The following is a 21300-nucleotide window of genomic DNA, read 5'->3' on the forward strand; positions in this document are numbered from 1 at the left end:
GTGTGTGTGTGTGTGTGTGTGTGCATGTGAGCATGTGTCTGTGTGAGTGTGTGTGTGTGTGTGTCTTGAAATGGACCACTAAACAGAAGACCCTTGTGGCTCTTCCCTGCTTCATAAACACAGCTGTTTGTTTAGTCTGAGCCGCCCCAAGGGACAGACACAGACAGAAGGACAGACAGACACATTTATATAATTTATTCATGTCCGCATCCATACTTAAGCATCGAGCATAAATAAACAGCAGAACTACAGACGGATTATTTTACAAAGCCGGGTACAAAGACATGAAAAGCAGCAGAGAACTGGACAGAATGATGCACACAAACACACAATGTCTGGAAAGCCCAGGCTTAGAGGCTTTTTAATGATTTGTATGATTACATATTTTTTGTGTGAAAATGTTTCATACCATATTTGTAATTGTGTCCAGATAAGTTTGTTTGTAAACCAATGTTAAAAATGTTAACATGATTTAAAAATATTGTTATAAACATCAGTCATGGCACACCTCTCCCCTGTCATCTCTCTTGCTTTCAGACACACACACACACACACACACACACACACACACACACACCCTTCTGACAGGCGCGTCCCAGACAGCTGATGGGGCCATCAGATTTCACTGACAAACACACTTACGCTTGAAGTGAGACACAGTGAAAGTCAATACTCTGCTTCTCCTTTGACTCCCATCATCCCCTTTCCTCCCCTCCCCACACCGAACATCACCCTCTATCCCTGCTGGACCTTCTCTCAAAACCACAGGATACACTCCTCCTCACATATACACAATTACTTCTGTGCCCATGCACACACACATACACACTGAGTAACCACAGATGCAGAGGCATGATGGAGTCATACTAACAAAGCCGCCACCAGGAACACATGATGCTGTGACTCAACATCATTCGTGACCACAGAGGACATCAAACATGGCTACCCTCCAGATTATCCCACAGTTATGTGAGTCAAAGTCAACCGCTGTCCAAAAAACCAAATTCAAGCCAGTGCATGATTTAATTTTTTATAGAGTCTACACTTACATTGATGTTGCCATATCAAAACCATGACCACTTTGATTTAGCCTTCCCATTTTGTTGTTATCTGTCTACTTGGAGGGTGACTTGCTGTTTTTTCTACTACACTCAACTCTGTTTTGTATAATTTTAAGAAGGACTACTTGTAGTGAAACTGATTATCAGCTATAAAACATCCAGAAAATCTTATTGCTATTCTTGACAGCTAAAACTTTTGGACAAAATATTTGTTGACAATGTAAAAATGCCTTCATGTTCATTGGTAACTGCTCCCTCACTGAGCCATTGATGTTTCTTTAAGTGCAAGTAGCTGCCTCAGGTCTTCATTAAAATGTAACTTGAGCTAGACTGACTATTATAGTCTGCTTGCATCTGCCTGAAGAGGAACAGCAACCCACTGGGAGTGGACACAATAGTGAATGAATGGGGCTTGACCTTTGGGACGGATTGAGAAGATGGTATGTGTGTGTCTGATTGAGAAATTAGCTACAGTTCCAACCAAATGGTCAGTACAAACACACACACACGGACACCAAATCCAGCCCCGAGGGTAAGAAAGCAAAGGCCAGACTCCAGTTGTCTCAACCCTGACCCACTCGCACAAACAAACAATACAGCACACACACACACGTAGAGAGACACACACACAGACACACACACACACACACACACACACACAGACAGAGGCTTACACAACTGTGGAGTCCAGCTATCACCTCGACTTTTGAATGTCCGGCAGGGTCAAAGTTCATCTCTTCTTCTGCCAGTCTCCAGTGTTCCTTTGTGTGGCTGTGTGTGTCTGGGTGTGTACATGTGTGTGTGTGTGTGTGGCTGTGTGTGTCTGGGCGTGTACATGTGTGTGTGTGTGTGTGTGTGTGTGTGTGTGTGTATGTGTGCTCACTAGGAGTGACCTTGCAGAGTCATTCATTGTGGATACACTGCAGCACCAGCACTACTGCAGAGCTGATTAGGGAGCAATCTTGCTTAGTGTAATGTATGTTTGTGTGCGTGTATATGTGTGTGTTTGTGTGTGTGTGTTTGGGAGAAAGACAGATGAACAGATTGTGTTTTGTCTGGACTTTCTTCAGGTTTGAGAGGTACTCAGGAGCTGATCAGAAGTTAGATGCGAGGAGATGTGTGTGTGTGTGTGTTTGTGTGTGTGTGTGTGTGTGTGTGTGTGTGTGTGTGTGTGTGTCAGGGTAGGTGCTGGTGTGTGTTTCAAGTGTGTACAGGGTGTGTATGGGGGTCAGACACAGATGGACAGCTGGTGTTTCAGTGGTGCTAAATCACTCACCCCTCCCCAGCATGCAGGCACACATACACACAGACACACACACAAACACACACGAACACATACACATGTCCCATCCCCCATCAACCACAGGGAAACGCCCCTTAAAGCATTCCCAGCTCTTACTCTCAAAGACTGCACACCGAGGACACACACACACACACATGCACACACACACACACACACACACAAACACACACCATATAAAAGTCTGGTTATTTTCATCACAAAAATAGGCACCAATTTGACAGTTTGGAGGTGATCATTTCATGTTCATTCACATTCATAAATCAATCAAGGATTACTTCACACACACACACACACACACACACACACACACACACACAAGCACACACACACACACACACACACACACACACACACACACACACGCACGCTCCTATTTTATGAGCTCATCAAGTCCCTCAGGTCACCAACCGCCATCTCAGCCAGGGATAAAAACGCGCACATCAAAAGGCTAACCATTTCACACACACGTATGTGCACGCACTGCATGCGCACACACACACAACACGGCAACAGTGGCAGCATTAATTTCCTTGTGAATGCACTTGACTAACACATAATAATCCCAAACACTGCTGGGAGACCACCAAGCAGCAACACACACACACACACAGCCAGGGGGACCACCAAGCAGAGGGGCTGTCAAGACAAGATAAGTGTGTGTCTAGCGTCAGGGTTTCGCATACACCCACTAATACAAATACACGTATACACACACATACACACACACACACACACACACACACACACACACACAACAACAACAACACACAGCCTGGCCTGGACTCCTGGAAAAGCTCTGGCTTATCTCTCCCCACAGATAGTGAAATGGATTAAGAGCCACATTTGGCACGTCCAGAGAACTGGACAGATAACCAGGAAAACACTCTCTCTAACTGCAATCACTGCTCAACATGATTTGTGTGTGTGTGTGTGTGAGAGAGAGAGGGAGAGAGAAAGATCAAGAGAAAGAGAGCGGATGCATTTTAGCTCACGTATGCTTCCCCATGTGTAGGCATTGGACCGATAACTGTGTGTCTGTGTGTGTGTGTGTGTGTGTGCGCGTATGGGCATGTGTCTGGAGGAGTGATGCAGTGGTTGACCCAGGACCCAATCCGTTAGAACACACACATTCATCTTCCAAACACACACAGCGTGCCCAGACAAAGAGCTGTGTGTGAGAGGACGTTCAGCATGTGTGTGATGTCAGCTGGAGACAGAGAAGGGGAGCCCATCATATCCCGTTTATGTGTGTGTGTGGGTCTGTCCCCTGACACAACGTGCCTGCTCACTGACCCCCTGGTTATAGATGCCTGCTATTGAGATGATAGGAGGGTAAGATTTCCTTTAAACTTGGCAAAGAACTTCTTCTCTTCTCTTCTCTTCTCTTCTCTTCTCTTCTCTTCTCTTCTCTTCTCCTCTCTTCTCTCATTCATCACGCCCTATCTAATGGACACTCGGTAATTTACTCTATAGTGAGTAGTAAATTGCAATTTTGGACACTTCTGAATGACTATCATTTTGCGTCATCACTGACAGGTGTTGAGGCAAATGGCTATAATTTTTGCATCTTTACAAAGGCACATATTGCATTGTGGGATTGCACTATATACTAGATACATTTTATGCTCAAATATATCAAAGTGGTCAATGGAAATATAGCGCACTATGTAGCAAAAATAGGGTGATTTTTGGACATGGCCTGTGTTTAAATTCATGCGTTATACAATTTTTACTGGTCTCCACTGTTGAATTAGTCAGTTGTGAAAATATATGTAATGTATAATCCCCATTTGCATCTTTTTTTTGTGTTTATTCCAGGTCTTGCTTGCAGTGTGTCCTGATGCTGTTTGCTGAAACATCCCAGTTTCCTCACATGAATGAAAATAAAGTTGAGAGAAGAGAAGAGAAGTTTTGACAGCAGAGTATTAGAAAGAATGGCTAAAACATGGCATTTCCATGTCTTTCTTTGCACCATTCTACATGTTTGCCTACTTATCTGTCTGTCTGTCTCTCCCCTTCTCTGTCTATTAGAGTCAAATCTCTGTCTTAATGGGCATCTATTGTATCCTGCCTCTCCCCCTCCTCTATTCACCACACTACCACACACACTCCCTCTGAGGGGGCCCCTTAACCAGGCTCTCCATATGCCTGACCCCCACCTCCTTTCTGCACCTCCTCCTCTTTCCATAACCCCCTTCTCCTCTCCCCATCTCTTGCTCACACTCTGGCTTCTGCTCTGTTGCTGTTGCTGCTGCTGCCCCACGCTGCCATCTGCTACAAGACAACAGAGGGTGAAAGAGGGAGGGAGAGGAAGAAAAGAGTGGTGAAAAAGAGTGAGTGAAAAGAGGAAGACATGAGGGAAGAAAAGACTAAGGGGAAAAGCAGAGAAAGAGAGGCAGATAAAAGATAAAGAGAGAAAGAGGGAAAGAGTAGATTTGGACACAATACAACAGAGAGCAGAGAGGCTGTCCATCTGCTCCCCCCCTCGCCTCCCATCCCCTCCTGACACACAGCCTCACACACACCACAAAGAGAGTATTTAACCTCAACACACACACACACACACACACACACACACACACACATGCATGCACACACACACACATGTACACGTACACACACACACGTGCACACACACACATGCATGCACACACACACACATGTACACGTACACACACACACGTGCACACACACGCACACACACGGAAAGAGAGGGAGACAGAAAAGACAGAAAGCAGCCCAGCCTCTCTCTTTAACCCGTTCCTCTCCAGTGAGCCTGCCTGTATTACACCCTTGGGGTGGCAGGTGATGGGTGGATGGAGGGAAAGGATGTAGGCGGGAGCAGGGGGGTAGAGGGAAGGGGGATGGGGGAGGGTGTGATTGAGGGACAGAGCGTAGGGGATGAAGGGTTGAAACTGATCTGAATCAACACCAACACATCCACCACTCCCCTCCCCTCATCTCCCCAAACCTCAAAACCTCAATAGAGACCAGCTTGCTGCCCCTGTCACTATGACAACCTCTGTCAATCATACTGCAGCAGTGGCTTTCCAAATGGGGACTGATGGCGCTGGATTAGGAATAGCTGCCCAAATATCAGAGTGCAGGGCTCATCTTACTCAGCTTACTCGTGGATATAAACACTGACAGTTTTCAGTGGTAAACATACAGTATATTTTCATACTTTATTTAAATAAAGGTGGTTAGACTACACATCCTGCATTCAGCTAGCTGAAACTGTGACTGTGGATGATGTCAAAACCTGCAGATGACAGAATGACACCCACACGGTTTCTTTGCAATTTGGTTGCAATTTCATATTTGAATCATTTCTCAGACTGTGAGCACAAGGTGTGCTGTGAGTGGGTTGGTGATTTCAACAAATGTTCCAGTTGTTTGAAAAACCCGACAGACATACACGAACAGCAGCAATCTCTCTGGCTTATGAAGCAATGTCCACTCACCAGTTACAAATGTCTGCTGGTTGTTGCCAGTTCAACCAAAAACTGCTTTCTTTGAAAAATCTCTAGAGCTTAAAAAAAAAATAATCCAGCAATTCATAAGAAAAAATGACAATTTGAGGCAAGTCTGAAGAATTCAAACTTTGTAGTGTAGCAAGATATGTTTTTTCTCTTTTCTTTAATCATCTTTTGACTCCTTTGGATTTATCTTTTAACCCCTTTTCTGGTCCCTAAGCCCGAAGTTGGGAAACCGTAATATAAAGTGTGTATGATACACCTGTATACAACTGCTTTCATGACACTACGGGCCCTAATTGAGAGGATGAGCAGTATGTAGCCTCTAATTTCCTTTCATTATCTGATTTTGAGACCTCAACTGTTTGAACAAAAGAGACAATTTTCTATATAAAAGCAGTGATTTTACATGGCTGGTTAGCCATGTAAAATTTCACTCAATAACAGATCCCTGATGATGCTGATTGGCTTTTGAAATTTAAAAAAGCCCACATCTTTTTTTGGGTTATATCAGACCCCACTTAAACACTGACCCTGCAAAGACACAAACTGGAGATAGAGCTGACCATGCTAGACTAGGTTACGGCTAAAAACAACAATCATGCAGCCCTGTTACCTCACGCGCCCCCTGAATCTGAGTTAAAACCACAATACTGAAGCAGAACACGACAAAACAAGGCCCAGCATCATGTTGACAACATGACGCCTTCGCTCCTGCTGGGCCTGTCGCGCTCACTGACATCAAGATGGCTGTCAGGTTTGGACACACACACCAGTGTGTAGGTCAACACACACTGCAAACACTAGATTCCCCCAAGGACCTGTACATACACAGTGTCACACACACCAAACACCAGTGTAGTGTGTAAAGGGTGTGATGGAGGTGAAGGGGGTGGGGGGATGAAGGGGCGTGACCCACAAGAACTGATTTCATTAAAGGAGAGGAGAGGAGAGGAGAAGAGAGGAGAGGAGAGGAGACAGGAAAAGGTCTCTGTGTATATGACCACAAATGGAGAGAGCAGACACCAGCTGTCACTTGCTTATGTCAGCCCTATTCTCAGCTCCTATGTGAGTGTGTGTGTGTGTGTGTGTGTGTGTGTGTGTGTGTGTGTGTGTGCGTGTGTGTTGTGTGCGTGTGTGTGTGTTGTGTGCGTGTGTGTGTGTGTGTGTGTGTGTTACTGTGTGATCTCAGCTAGCCATGACTGGTTTCAATTACGCAGCAAACTTTGACCCTGTGTAACCAAGCAGGGAAAGGAGCTACTGACAGAGCGAGGTACAGAAAGAGGTGGAGTGAATGAGAGAGGGAGCGAGATGTTGAGATAAGACGCAGCCACAGAAACTCAAACTTATGAAGAACATACTGTACATGAAATGCTACACACCTACTTGAAAACTGAAACCACACGTAAGCGGCGGCATTTACAGGGGTGGTGACTTACCCTTTTTCTGGGGGGTCCTCGTTCTTCGTCCTTCTGGCCCCGCCCTGCCCCGCCTCCTGTTCGTCCCTGCCGCCCCGCTTTGCCCTCTCCGACTGGAGGCCTGATGGTCATCCTGATCTCCGGCGGGCAAATGTAGTTCTCAAGGCTCTTAGGGGGCTTCTTGGTGCGCTTGGTGGTCTGGATCTTCAGCTTTAGACTTCCTTCCTGGAAACTTGCCTCCTTGATGGAGAACTCCTGCTCCTCTAGAAGCCCCTCCCCTTGCTCCTCTAGCCCCTCCCCTTCGCTAATGGCACCATTAATCACATCATCACTGCACACCAAACCGATGCCCCGTGCTCCTTCCTGGTCCTCTTCATTTGGCCCCACCCTGCCTCCCTGTAACTCCACCTCTTTGGGTCGGGCCGAGCCAACCAGATCCCTTGGCTCCATCCACGCTCCCGCCAGAGCCAGTCAGGATGGGGGAAGCTGTGGCAGCCAGCCAAAAGGAAGATATAGAACAGTAGTCTGTCCGGCTGGTTGGTTGTTGTAAGTCAGCTACTGGGGTTGGGTTGGTTGTCCCACAGGAACATATCGAAGCCAGGGACAGTCTGCAGAGAGAACAGGTGAATGATATGATTAGTAAAAAAATGGCGGCTAAAACATCCTGTCCTGTCATCTCCATTGATGCCATTCCAGTGCTGCGTCTCTACACAGGCCTGTCCGCTGTCATCAACATCACTAGCTGCCTGTTATGTATGAAGACAAACACACGCGCTCATCACAGAGCTGTAGAGGCGTGCTGCCACGCTCTCATTTGCATTTTGTACCCCGCATAAGCAAACTAATTTTTAGAAACCCACTGCCACTTGCTTTCCTCTCTCTCTACTCTCTCCTTCGCTCAAGTCTTTGCTAATCCTCTCTCCCTCACTTCGTCCCTCGTTCTATCCCTACGACAGATCTGAGGCAGAGCCGTGCAGACACTCTAGAGTGATCAATGCAAAATAAGACATTCCTCTTCTCTGCTCTAAAACCAGGCTGAAGTTAGCCTGAGGACACAAGACAGAAAAAATGAAAGAAGCTGACTTCTGTTTTTTTTTTGTTTTTTTTCTTCTCACCAGAGCTGGGAAGAAGGGAGGGAATCACACAGAGGGAAAAGGGAAAGCAGCAGAGAAAGACGGAGGGAAGGAATCTAAATTCTTTCCCCAGATGTGGTTTACGAGCTGGTCTGGAAAAACCAGCGTCTGAATTGTTTTACACACGCATGCAGTGGCACTGCTACACACATGCATGACAAACTCCATACACTTATGCACATAAATACACACACAAATGACAGTGTTGCTGTCACCGAGCATACTTCTGCATCCCTGCTGTTATTTCTGCTCTCTGGGGGAAAGGCTATTTCTCACAGGATTCAGGTCTTCATGTTTGGATCATTGCACATGCAGGCGCAGACGTATATTACACACTCAGACAAACACACATACACACATATGCACTTACACAGGCTTACTTACACGCAGGCGTATAAACAGAAAGCAACCAAAACAAACACCGGACTACACTTCTCACTACAGCTCCAGGGAATCCCATCAGTCAATATGACATGAGGCATGACTGAGCTGGAAGTGGGGAATGCTGTCTCACACACTGAGCTTAGACAGACACCATTTACACTGATCTGAACCCAGACTAGACCACTACCTGCGGACATGACTCTTGTGAAAGCTTATTGCTTGTTGCAGACTCAAGAGTGACCTGAGAGCACAAAAGGTTTACAGAATTACCCACCTCCTACCCCCTGCTAATACACTCTCTGACATGGTTACTGTAGGCATTTTACACTATCTATGTGTGTGTGTTTTCTCTGTACCAGCCCACGCTACTGTACTAACAGCTGATCCCCATCATAATACCCAACAAGCCTCGCAGCACATGCTTACAGTGTGATTGAATAATCATAATCCGCAGCGGTATTTCAAAGACTTGAAGGACCACAACAGTGGTTTTGCATGTTTAAGCTTATGAACTCCAAATCACTTACAGTCATGGCAGAGATTATACTGACAACCATTTTCCAAAAGCACACTAATAAGTTTTCAGATTGATTTCTTACCTTCCTGGAAGTCATTGATTTTGTCATTGATTCATTCATTGAATGCAGGATGAAAAGGAGCTTGCAAAACTTACTTGATCATCATCCATCATCACACTGAAAATTCAGTCTGCCTTTATTTCTGTGTCAGAGTTACATTATTTACATTTCTGAGGAGGGACTCTCCTGAAAATGATTCCTTTTTGTTGCCTTCAAGAAATCTTCCAACAGTGAGACTTTGAAGTTATAGCTGCCCAACAGCAACCTGTTTAATGCAAGAAACTACCAAATTCCCATTATCCCTTTTACACAGTCAATGTTTGTCTGTTAGGTTTGATTTTACAAACAACAAAGCCTGTGATTGCAATGCTTTTTGGCAATCTGAAATGTCCAGTGTCTCCTTAATCTAACACTTCCCGCAAAAAGAGTCTTCAAGACTTGCTTGCTGTGGTTATGCTTGCTGCATAAATACACAACAACAAGTGTTACTTCGATCAGTAACATTGACACATAAATTATAAAGAGGCTAAAAATTCAGTTTGATGGATTGCTTATCTCAGGAAAGTCTCTGAAAGCTGACTTTCACACCCCATTAAAATGAATTGAACCCCTGGCTGCCAGGAAGTTAGAAAATCCATCCGAAAACGTATGGTATGCTTTGGAAATTGGTCAGCAGTAATGTACAGTAAAGGTAATTTGCATTTAATGGGCTGAAACATGCAAAACCACTGCTGTGGTGCTTCAATAACTTTCAAGTATTCAAAGTTTTACAGGGATAACCAGAAGACAGTGAGTCCACGCTCAGTCCCGGCCTGATCGGACAGTTGCCCACATGACCCTGTTTGGTCCTCCAGGAGCCTCCCAGTCCCTAATGTCAGCTTGGTGACTCGCCCTAATGGTATGTGTGAAAGCCACCCTGTCTGTCATGTGACTGAGGACAATGACAGGAAAAAGAGACAGCTGCCAACCACAACATCACACACACACACACACACACACACACACACACACACACACACTCACATGTACACACATCAAAAAGAAGCATATCCACTTTGGGTGGTGCGCTTAAGACTCAGTACCCCCTCACAAGTATAACCCAGTATGACAACAAAATGGCGTCATACATCAGTACAATCTTCGTTCTGGGCCATTACTGTGTAAACTACTTAGCTGGGTCATGACTATTCCTCCTCCCTCCCTGCTCGGTGCCCTAAGCTGTGTTAGTTCTCTGTTACTGGCAGACAGGCTGAGAGTTTATGTAAGACTGACCCCTCCTCGGGCCTCCCTCGCCTAGCTAGCCTGAGCCTCACTGTCTCCTCTCTCTCTCTCTCTCCTCTCTCGCTCTTACACACACAAACACACTGAAACACACACACATACACACCTCGACTAGCCTCAGACAGCAGGGTGATTGTGAGAGGCCAGACTCACTGCATAAATAGCTTTATTATGTTCTCAAAACTGCCAGCGCTAACCAGCTTCCCTCTCAAATAGCATAAGGTCAATCCCTGTGCTGGATGCGAAAGGCTGTGAATGAGACACTCCTCCAACATTTCGCCTTGTCCTTTGAAAACAATTATGATAACGCATCGATAATGGGATACAGGTGGACAGAACAGAGATGGTGAATGATACAGACACGCGGACAAAACAGAGGTAGAAAGAGTCTGAGTGTGAGTGAGACAGAGGGAGAGAAATGGCAGCAGAAACACAACCTTTTAAGGCTGCATACCCAGCAGCCCAGTGCCTGAGGTGGACTCACAAATAGCTCATAGACACATGCGGACAGATGCGCGCGCGCGCGCACACACACGCACACACACGCACACACACGCACACACACGCACACACACACACACCCAGGCTCACAGATTCACAGATTCACACATCCACAAGCACACCAAACGCCCGTGTGATTGCACAAGGTGAAGAGTCCCCCCCCCCCCCCCCCCCCCCCCACCCCCACCCCTCTTTGATGTGAGAGTGTAGAAGAGGCTCGGCCATCCCTGGCTGTAGATGAGTATCTCAGAGGGATGATGAACATTGTCTGTCTGCCATTTTCATTTTTCATTTATCTCTTTTTCTCTTTTAATCCTGCCCTCTAGTGAAGGGGCAATCATGTAAACCAATGTTTCTAGAGGGATCCAATCTTTGGCTGGAGACAAATCAAAAGGAATGGCTCCTGCTTTCTAGCGCTTCCAAATCCAGCGGGCACGAGCACGAGTTTTCAAACTGGATGTCTATTAGTCCTCTGCCTCAGTGCAGAGCAAGGTGACGGAAGCCATCTTTTTTTATCCTCTCCACATCAAGGAGTGTATGTGGGTTTTTTTTTTGGTTTTTTTTTTTACTGAATATTATGAACTTCTGTTGGGATATATGAAATGCAAAATGAAACCATTCCTCTTCCCAGTTCAGCATGGATGGCACAGGCATGTGTTCGGCTATAGGGCAGCTAAAAGTACAACCATTAAGTGCCATGTGTGGGATAGCCATAATAGAAAATAATGGCCTTGCAGCCGCTCTGTGCAGTCCCGCACGCATTCACTCCTCTGGATGAGCCATATGCCAGGTAGCACTAAAACCATCCTCACCTAACTACTCCGCAGAAGCAGATGAATGTTAAACCATTTTAACTGCAGCAGAAGCCACAAAATGGCTGTCAGCAAAAACACCTCCCCTACTCCCAACTGTCTTCCTCCTTCCCTTCACCCCCCCACCCCAACCTCTGTTTTCTCCCCTCTCCTCTGTGCTACCTCTTTCCTTTACCCTCCTCCTACCTCTCCCTCTCTTCCTCCCTCTCTCTTTTTCTGTGAGCTCTGCCAAAAGGTACTCCAGTGCTGATATTCTGCTGAGAGAGCCTGCCAACAGTTAGATTTGTCCTTGGATCCCGTTCACACCCCCCCCCCCCCTTCTGTGATCCTGTTTCGACCCGAGGTATCCAGCTCAGAAGGGGATACACCTAATCGATTTCTCATGCTTTAATTTAAAGGTGGCATGGGCATCTCATTACCTAACAGGGGGGTTTAATAGCCTGCTTCATACTTTTACGCCACAAAAAAAAAAAAAAAAAACACACTGCCAGAGTTTCAACTCCCCCAAACCTGTTAACAAGACAAGATCGATGGTTCCATCCGAGTCTGAATCACCTCTATTATCCATCCCTCAACCCCATTTCTTTCCACCTAGTCACGCACTTCTCTTACAATTGCCTCTCTGCTCATGCCCTTGTTCTTCTTTTTTATCCACTGCTCATTTCCACACCTTCATTCCCATATATCCTAGAGACCTGACCATTTTTCCACACTTTCCCTGACTCATTGAGGCTTGTCTATTTATCTTCTGGTGCTGTGGTTGTGACTGAGGTTTCTGGTTGCTGCTGATAACAGTGGCGTATTGCCATTTACTTTCAGCCCCTGCACCTTCCTCCACACAGCCAAAGCATGGCCATCACTTTTGGCCACACCGTCTCTCACACCCACCTGCAAGCCACGTGAAACTGATCAGCTATTGATGAATGTAACCAGAGTTGAGGAGCGCCGGCTCCCACTGAGCCTTACTGGATGCAGTGTGGAAGCCACATTTGTATGCATACTGGCATCTCTGAAGTGTAGCTATGGTGGCATGTGGGGATTTTATGCCTCAAGTGAAAAAAGAAACACGAATGAATGCAAAGTCAGGAATTAAAACACACTCCTCGCATGCTGAGTGTGCTTCAGCCTGCAACTTCCAAACACTTGGCTTCATCCACATTTGTCACTCTCTAGCCTCCGTAACTCCATCAGAACAAACAGGGAAAAAAAACAGATCCAAATAAAAAATCTTTCAAGAATTCTTACAGGACACAGTTCAATGTGACATAACTCATGACAGACTGAGGGAGTAACAACCATCTGCCTGCTGCATGTCACAGACTATCATGCTATGTGATGGACTAGCAATGTCAGTGGAGATGCAGGAGGTCCAGCACAGCAGAAAAACATTTGAACTAAGAGCCTGAGCTGCTCCCTGATCAGTGCAGTGGTGGACACTTCACCCCATTGACCCAATTAGCTGTTTTATCTTACTGCCACCTAATTACTAAGGTATAAGACAGTAATAATGAATGGAGGCTGAGTGGGTACAGCATTGCTTGGGGTGGTCTGTGTCTACGTGCTTGCGCGTGCGCGTGGTGGTGGTGCGAGTATGTGCGCGCGTGCATGTGTGCAGTCGAATTTGTTGGCATGTGACTTAACAAGCAATTTCACATATTCCATGTCATTTAGCTAAAGGAATTTCAAAAATGGCAGACAACATGTAAAACGCTGCAGGTGAAGGTGGCATGTAAAAAAAAAAAAAAAAAAAAAGCAAACATGAAAAGCAGAAGCACTCAGCAGCTTATAACATTAATACACATTAACACATTTACAGCAGAGGTGTATTCAGGTGTGGAATGTGGCCAGTCAACCGGGGCTACTTACCCATGTCTAATGTTGTCACACACTCGGCTCTAACGTGTAAATATTTTATCAAGATCATTTACAATCCATTTAGACACATTTTACACAAGCGACGGATGATATGACAGCCTCCTGGGGAGCTGTCAGACGGTGCCAGACTATATGTATATATTTTTTGACAGAAAACCCCGAGGAAAATGGCGTCAACGGTGCTTTGGAAAGAGAGAGAGAGGGGGGGGGAAAAAGCGAAAATAGGATTTGCAGCCGATCTGATGACAGAAGCAAGGTAGCCGCACAGGGGGAAAAAAATCCAATCGGAAACTTGGCTCTTATGTCCAATTCCTCGCAGAAATGAGATCTTTAGAGGCTCTGGCTGGATCGACTCGTGTGAGGTGGAGAGCCGCGGCGGTGCACAGTGCGTCTCCGGTGCCTTGCAGGATCGCTGGTCACTCGCTCGGTGAGCTGCACGGCGCTGAGATCCCTCGCAAATCCGCTACTCGGTTGGTTGGTGGGGGAGAAGGAGGAGGAGGAGGAGGAGGAGATGGAGGAGGAGGGGGGTGAGTAGCACTATTACTGCAGTCAAAACAAGCCCGCATCCGACTACAAGCCCAAATCCAGCGGGGAAATGTCAGCGACAAGACCGCGCTTTCAGCCGTCAGCACAGAGGACAGAGGAGCCGAGGCAGGAGACAGTGGTTTAGGTCGCTTTTAGTCGCCGGTTGCATCGGATCAGGGTTTTCTCTCTCTCTCTCTCTGCTTTTCCGATCGGTGAATGTCAGGTCCCGGAGCCTGGTGTCTGGTAATGATCTCACCCAGCAGACTGAGAGCTCTGGCCGAGCAGAGCAGAGCAGAGCAGAGAGGAGAGGAGGAGCGACATCGCCTCCACCTGGCAGCAAACGAGCTCAGCGCGTCTCCTTTTGCAACCTCCCCGCTAATTCCCAGGGCCTTCTCCTGTAGGACTGCTCATACAGACATGGTGTTATTTTAATGTAATGCAAAGGGAGGAAGCAACATCTGGCAAAAGGCTCGTTGTTTTTGGGGGGTTTTTTTTAGCCTCTGCAGTAAGGAGAAAGATGTTTTGCAGTTTTTTTTTTCAAGACACGTACCAGCATATGCTTCAACTTTTATGAAGCCTGAATTAATTATTTTAACATGTAGAAAAATGTAGTCAGAAATAACAAAAACTAAATCATATTAGACTTTTTCCAGAAGCAGCTCAACAGTATGTGAAACTTGCCAACTTACAGGCTTGGACGGTGATTATTTTGTTCAGTCTGTGAACTGCTCTTCTTCTTCAGTGATTGAATACTACCAGAAAGTCCCCAGATCCCTTTTGGCCCTCTGTCATCCTTCTTGATAAATTCCCAGGGGCCTCCCAGAAAATTTAGGAGTAATTAAATTTAAGTTTTTATTTAAAAAAAAAAAAAGAGCTGAGCTTAGACTCTGTTAGTGTCCTGGCAAAGATAGCAGCACCACATAAAACATCAAATATAAAACATAGAGCTTACAGAACATATAGGCCTAACACACACTCACACTTAACCAAGGTTTAGAAAAAGACATAGGATCAATAAGAAAGTAACAAATGATATCAAACAGAAACAGAGTAGATTTAAATTTTTTAATAAATATATATATAATATATATAAATATATAAAATGGATTAATAAAGTTATTAAATGTTAACATATGTTAATCCTTTTAAGGTATTTTGGCTTTCCTCCACTTCAAAGAGGCTGGATTCATGAATATAGGAAAGAATATGATCAGTGGTTCAACTCTCTCCTCATCTACAAGTAAACTTCTGCTGAGTCAAAACTAAATACATGAATCTTATCAGATGTTACACATCCTCAGGGGAGTTTTGAATCATAGCATGAAACATTTTGCAAACCTGTGGGCTAATCTATAAAGTTTTTCTCTTTTGTCTTAATAGGAAATGGTTTGCCCATAAACCACAACTACTTGAATGACTTGAGATTGTGTTATTTGACTGACAGAGCGTAATTAAGTCCAGTTTTTTACTTTGGGTTCAGTGAGATGAAAAGTTTCATTGCACACTCTACCAACACATCTGCTTCAGAGGAAGACAAGGTGGATGTGTAAGTGGGGTTATTAATGTTTGTTGTTAATGTGTGTGTGTGTGTGTTTGTGTGTATGTGTGTGTGTGTGTGTGTTTGTGTGTGTGTGCTGGTGCTGTCCCCTTAATATGTCAAATTACCAGAGGGTGGAAAACCCACATCAACCAGCTATGAACAAGCCACAGTTGTTCCATTAATTCATCATTGTCAGAAGTTATGTTTGTATCGTGTCTCCATGCAAAACTTGACCTTCCTTGTATGGAAAACATCCTTTAACATTAAAAAGCGATGCAAATGATGTCAGATGACCTTTCTCTCTGTGGTGCCCCACAGTTACTAGCTGTTACTCATCCCTGGCATGTGTGTGTGTGTGTGTGTGTGTGTGTGTGTGTGTGTGTGTGTGTGTGTGTATACGCACACTCATGTGTAGAGTACCCACTGGGAGATATTTCATTAGCAGGGGTGGTATTTCTGATTGTGATCTCAGTAGCATGTAAACACCCTGCACAGTTTCAAACTTGTAGTTAAAAATCTGCAATGCCCTCAGCGGTTTTGGGTGTTGTTGCGTTTCACTTCCCCTGCTGTGGCACATTGAATAGATTCACAGACCTGTGTGTGTGTTTGTGCATGTAGGTATAAGTGTGTGTAGAGTCTCTATTTCATTGGGAGTGTTTTCATAACAATGCCACAGCAACTCTTTATTGCCCATTTGCTCATTTCTCCACTTGTGGGCTTGGGGCCAGTATTGTATTACTGCATGTGGGTGTTTGTGTGCTTCTTACTTCTACCTTGATGAGGACCAAATGTTTCGATAATGATAATAAGTTGAGAAAAATACTTTCAAGGTGACAACATTATTGTTGTTTCTGACTTTGATTTGAAGTCTGTCTTATTTCAGGGCATGAGGTTCAATAAAGGGGCTTAATATTATTTTGCACTCTAGTCCAGACATTAAAATTAGACTCAGGTTTATAGTTGTGAGTTAAGGCGACATTTAAACTTAGGTTAATGTGCGGTTGATTTTAGGGTTCTGGAGAATCTGACTCTAAAATAAATTTTAAGACCTCACAAATATAGAATAACAAGTGTGTGTGTGTGTGTGTGTGTGTGTGTGTGTGTGTGTGTGTGTGTGTGTGTGCGTGCGCGCGCGTGTGCGTGCGTGTGTGTGTGCGTGTGTTCACATTCATGTGTGTCTATTGATTTGGGTTGTGTGCAAGAATACAAAGAGACCCCTGAGAGTGAGGGGTCAACAGCTGCTCCCCAACAACCAATCAATTGCAGTGTATCAGTAAACATTACACACACACACACACAGACATACACACACACACACACACACACACACACACACACTGGACACACACACACACACACACGGACACATACAGAAGGCACTCTGTTCTCGAATCTGTTGCCATGGATACCAGATACGGGCAGCCAAGAGGGAGCAGTTTTCCAGCTTAAACTGTAAATATTGAATTATGATGGGGAGGAAAGAGACAGCAGTGCAGGGCAATGTTCCTGCCTGAATGATCTAAATATCTAGATAATCCTTTCATCTCTATTCACTGCTACAGGAAATCTGGAGCGTCATTTATGTTCATCAAGTTCAACATAAAAAGATCAATCTGTCTTCCCGATCCAGCCATTTATCCAACTCCCTGTTACAGACTGAGAGCTGCCCCCATTCCTTCATCTCTTCCTGCCTTTTTGTCTAGAAGATCTTCATTCCCTCAAGTGGGACGCAAAGTAAATGCTTCCCCATGACTGATTTGCGATACATAAAAGTGAATCTCATTCAAACCACTTTACCAAATGCTGAGGCTTTTATGAGGCAACAGTGCCTCTGTGGTTTCATCGATGGGGAGAGTGACGATTGAGATGAAGAGGTGAACAAGGAGGGGAAAAAAAAGAGTTAACAATTAATAAATGCTCCGGCAAATGTTTTAAGTGGGGCCACTGGAGAGAAAGACTGAGAGGAGAAGCAAAGAGAGACTCTGAAGGTGAATGTCAATAATTGGTTTGCCGTCTTTATGAATAATATAAGCAGTGGAGTCAACAGAGCTAAAACAATAATAACACACTGATATTCATAATATAGCTACAGCACTTGACTGCATCGGGGAAAGAGAGTCAGCATGCTAACCTTGAGCTGACATTGTGAGCAAAGGAGACTCACGTTCAATCAATGAAGGGCTTTTCTCAGGGAGTCCACTAATCTCACAGGGCAGCAGAGGGTTCATCAGAGCTGAGAGACCCCTGGGACTGACGGAGGTAATGGAGTTAGCTGAGAGAGAGGGAGTGTGTGTGTGTGTGTGTGTGTGTGTGCGCCTTTGCCTGTGAAGACACACAGTGAAAGCATGCAAGAAACATGCAGTTGTGGTTGATAACGTGCATGTGTGTGTTGCAGATACAGATGTGTGTGACAAAAGTACACTTTTGTGCGTGTGTGTGTGTGTGTGTGTGTGTGTCAGAAGGAGCAAGAGAGTGAGAAGTTAATGGGACGTGTGACAAGGTTGATTACTGAGGCCTCAGTGATCTGGCTGGGTTAATAAAGTAAATGACTTCTTGGAAAACACACCGCTGGGGTTATCTTCAGCTCCTGATAGACTCAGATAAACCAGAACGGCCTTCTCTTCTCCCTCATTTACCTTTCAAAGACGACTGGCTTGAACACCCCGCTGCCTTTGTTGCCTGAGACACATTCAGTGTACTCATGGCATAATGGATCTGAATCCATCCTGGTTCACGTTTCACACATCCTCTCCTTGTAATCTGCTGAGTTTATTCTGCCAAATAAGAGAATAATACTGAACGTATAGGCTACATATAGAAATTAATTAAAACAGAGCTGCTCAGCAAAGAGTGTACTATTAAGGACTAAAGTGCCCACCTGCAGTTTGCACACATTAGACACACAGACACACACACACACACACACACACACACACAAAGAGACAGAAAGAGATATTACAAGACTTTGTTCTCCATTTGGGGCTGAGATAGAGATTCTTCTAATGAGAGCGATAATGATGTCTGAGAGGAAATGCAGACCGGAACAAAACATCAACGCAGATGGGAGCTAAGACAACAACAACAAAGACTACCCTAAATGCATTTGACTGTGGACTCCCTGCTGGCTCTGTCTATGTGAAGAGATGACACTGCGCCCATCCCCCTGCTACTTATAGGGACATTATCATAATGTTGTCTCTGTATGAGCCGAGCTATCAAGTGGGCTCGTCTTGAAGTCCTCCACAAGGCCCGGTGTATGCAGATGCTTCAGATGCTGTGGTGAAAAAAAAAATATCTGCCCTAATATTTATTCAAACTGACAGTTCTGGCGTCTAACAATGCAGCCCAGGACTGACAGCACCAATTTGACGACTCTCTGCGTTGGTTGTAAACAAACGGCAGCAAGGAAGATAATGATAGTCCTTCTGTTTGTCCTTATGCTTTCTTATTGTCCTGTCACTGCAGACATCTGCAAAGAATAAACGTGAAATGGGCAGGATGAAGCATGCTGCGGACTGTGTGTGGTTGATGTCTTGCAATAAGCCAGTAGTTTGATATAGTTAGGTTCAAATCCTGGTTTCTATGCTATACTGAGATAGAAGACAAAAAAAAAAAAAAAAGACAAGCAGCCAGTTAAGTGTGGCCATGTCTATTAGCGACATGGGTAATGAATAATTATTTCTCAGAAACAGATATTGTTTGTCACGGCTTGTGTGAACCTTCACACCTAAAACATCCACCCTACAACATCCTGTTGTGTTATAGCTGTGCATGTGGTCAGATACAGCTGCATTTGTGTCTGTGTGTGTGTGTGTGTGTGTGTGTGTGTGTGTGTGTGCGTGTGTGTGTGTGTGTGTGGGCTTTTGTGACAGAGTCAGAAACAGAAACAAAGAGGAAAACTCCCTAGATGACAAAATGCAGCCACTTCCCCCGAGACTCTGTGAGTAAAATGAAGACAAAGCCAGGTGTATGATACAGCACTGGCTGCGGTAGCGCTGAATCATTCATCACTTACACATTCAGTCAGTGCATCAAAGTTCCTTTTAAACCTTATCCTTCCAATGTAATGACCTAATAGAGAGCACATAAATGACTTAAGTGTCTAACTAAAACAGAAACAGAAGATCTGTACAGTGTACAATGACCAACATTCTGGGATACACCTTTTCAACATGCATTAGGCGAGCTGAAGCTTTTGACTGTTATTTCCTCTCAGAAATGGTCTTTCCTCTTAATTTCTTTTTACACTTTCAGCTGGCTGTTAGATCTTGTATTCTGCATTTTGACATGGCATACATGGTTTGTAGGGGGTAGTGGTGGCATAAAACCAATCTGATGGTCACCTAAATGCACTCCTTTTAAATCTCTTTCAAATATAGCTATGCAATCGGTGTAAAGTGTCTTGCAGGAAGAATGAAGTGGCCACATAACAAACGCACACAAGCACACATGCATATGACAAAAGACACCTGGTCTGCATTTGTTGTTTACTGTACATCGTGTGAACACTGTCCCATCTGAACCTGCTTCCCAGCAGCAGGATGTGGTGGTGCGACACGTCCTCGCTCAACAACACCCACTTCCTATGAGTTTGATAAACAGCCTTGTGGTTTCACTCTCCTCCTGCCCGTCACACACAGAGGTACAGACACACATACACACACACACACACACACACACACACACACTCACACCAGCTCAACAGCATCACCATCTGCTAATGTGACAAATAACCAAAGTGAGTTAGTGTGCATAATGTTACACATGCTATCATGAGATTTACTGTGACAAACTGTATAAACGCCACAGAGTCACTTATAACTCAGCTGCAGCTCTCCTCCCCTGCAGCCTCACAGAGAGACTGAAGGGAATGAGCACAAGAATGCCCTCAAATCATATCAGAATTAGAGGGGGACATCAATATGTCACATTTGTTTTAGAGCGAGTGATGTAAGTGGGTCTGAGTTATGTCTGCCACTGGACAGTTATGTACCACATTAAAGCCCGCCTATGTGCCCCTAAAGGTTTATGATACAAGGCCAGTAAAGAGTTGGGTCAGAGTCTCTTCTTTTCTCTTCTCTTCTCTTCTCTTCTCCTCTCTTCTCTTCTCTTCTCTTCTCTTCTCCTCTCTTCTCTTCTCTTTCTCTTCTCTTCTCTTCTCCTCTCTTCTCTTCTCTTTCTCTTCTCTTCTCTTCTCTGCATGGTTGCATGGGCACATACGGTCCTGTCAGTCACATCTGTGAGCTGTCAGGATATGAATGTGCATGCATCTGAGGGGAGAATGAGGGATGTATTAGGCCTGCTGATCCTTCACACTCCTCTTGTCAAACTTAACATGAAAATGAAACTCAGTGTATTTGTGTGTGTGTGTGTGTGTGTGTGTGTGTGTGTGTGTGTGTGTGTGTGTGTGTGT

The 21300-nt window shown here is 44.9% G+C and overlaps 1 protein-coding gene across 1 annotated transcript in view; it reads right to left on the reverse strand.

The window, feature by feature from the left end:
- setbp1 (SET binding protein 1) overlaps window positions 1-14612 on the reverse strand; it is a 31085-nt gene extending 16473 nt beyond the window's left edge. The window contains exons 1-2 of the mRNA XM_023413642.2: window positions 13814-14612; window positions 7280-7866 (exon numbers count right to left, since the gene is read on the reverse strand). Of these exons, the coding sequence (XP_023269410.1) occupies window positions 7280-7708 (429 nt within the window). The 5' untranslated portion in view covers window positions 7709-7866; window positions 13814-14612. The remainder of the gene's footprint in view (window positions 1-7279; window positions 7867-13813) is intronic.
- Window positions 14613-21300: the final 6688 nt, after the last annotated feature.

This window comes from Seriola lalandi, unplaced genomic scaffold (assembly GCF_002814215.2).
Source record: "Seriola lalandi dorsalis isolate HSWRI2012SDOR001 ecotype SW California unplaced genomic scaffold, Sedor1 jcf7180002054517, whole genome shotgun sequence".
Lineage (NCBI taxonomy): Eukaryota > Metazoa > Chordata > Actinopteri > Carangiformes > Carangidae > Seriola > Seriola lalandi.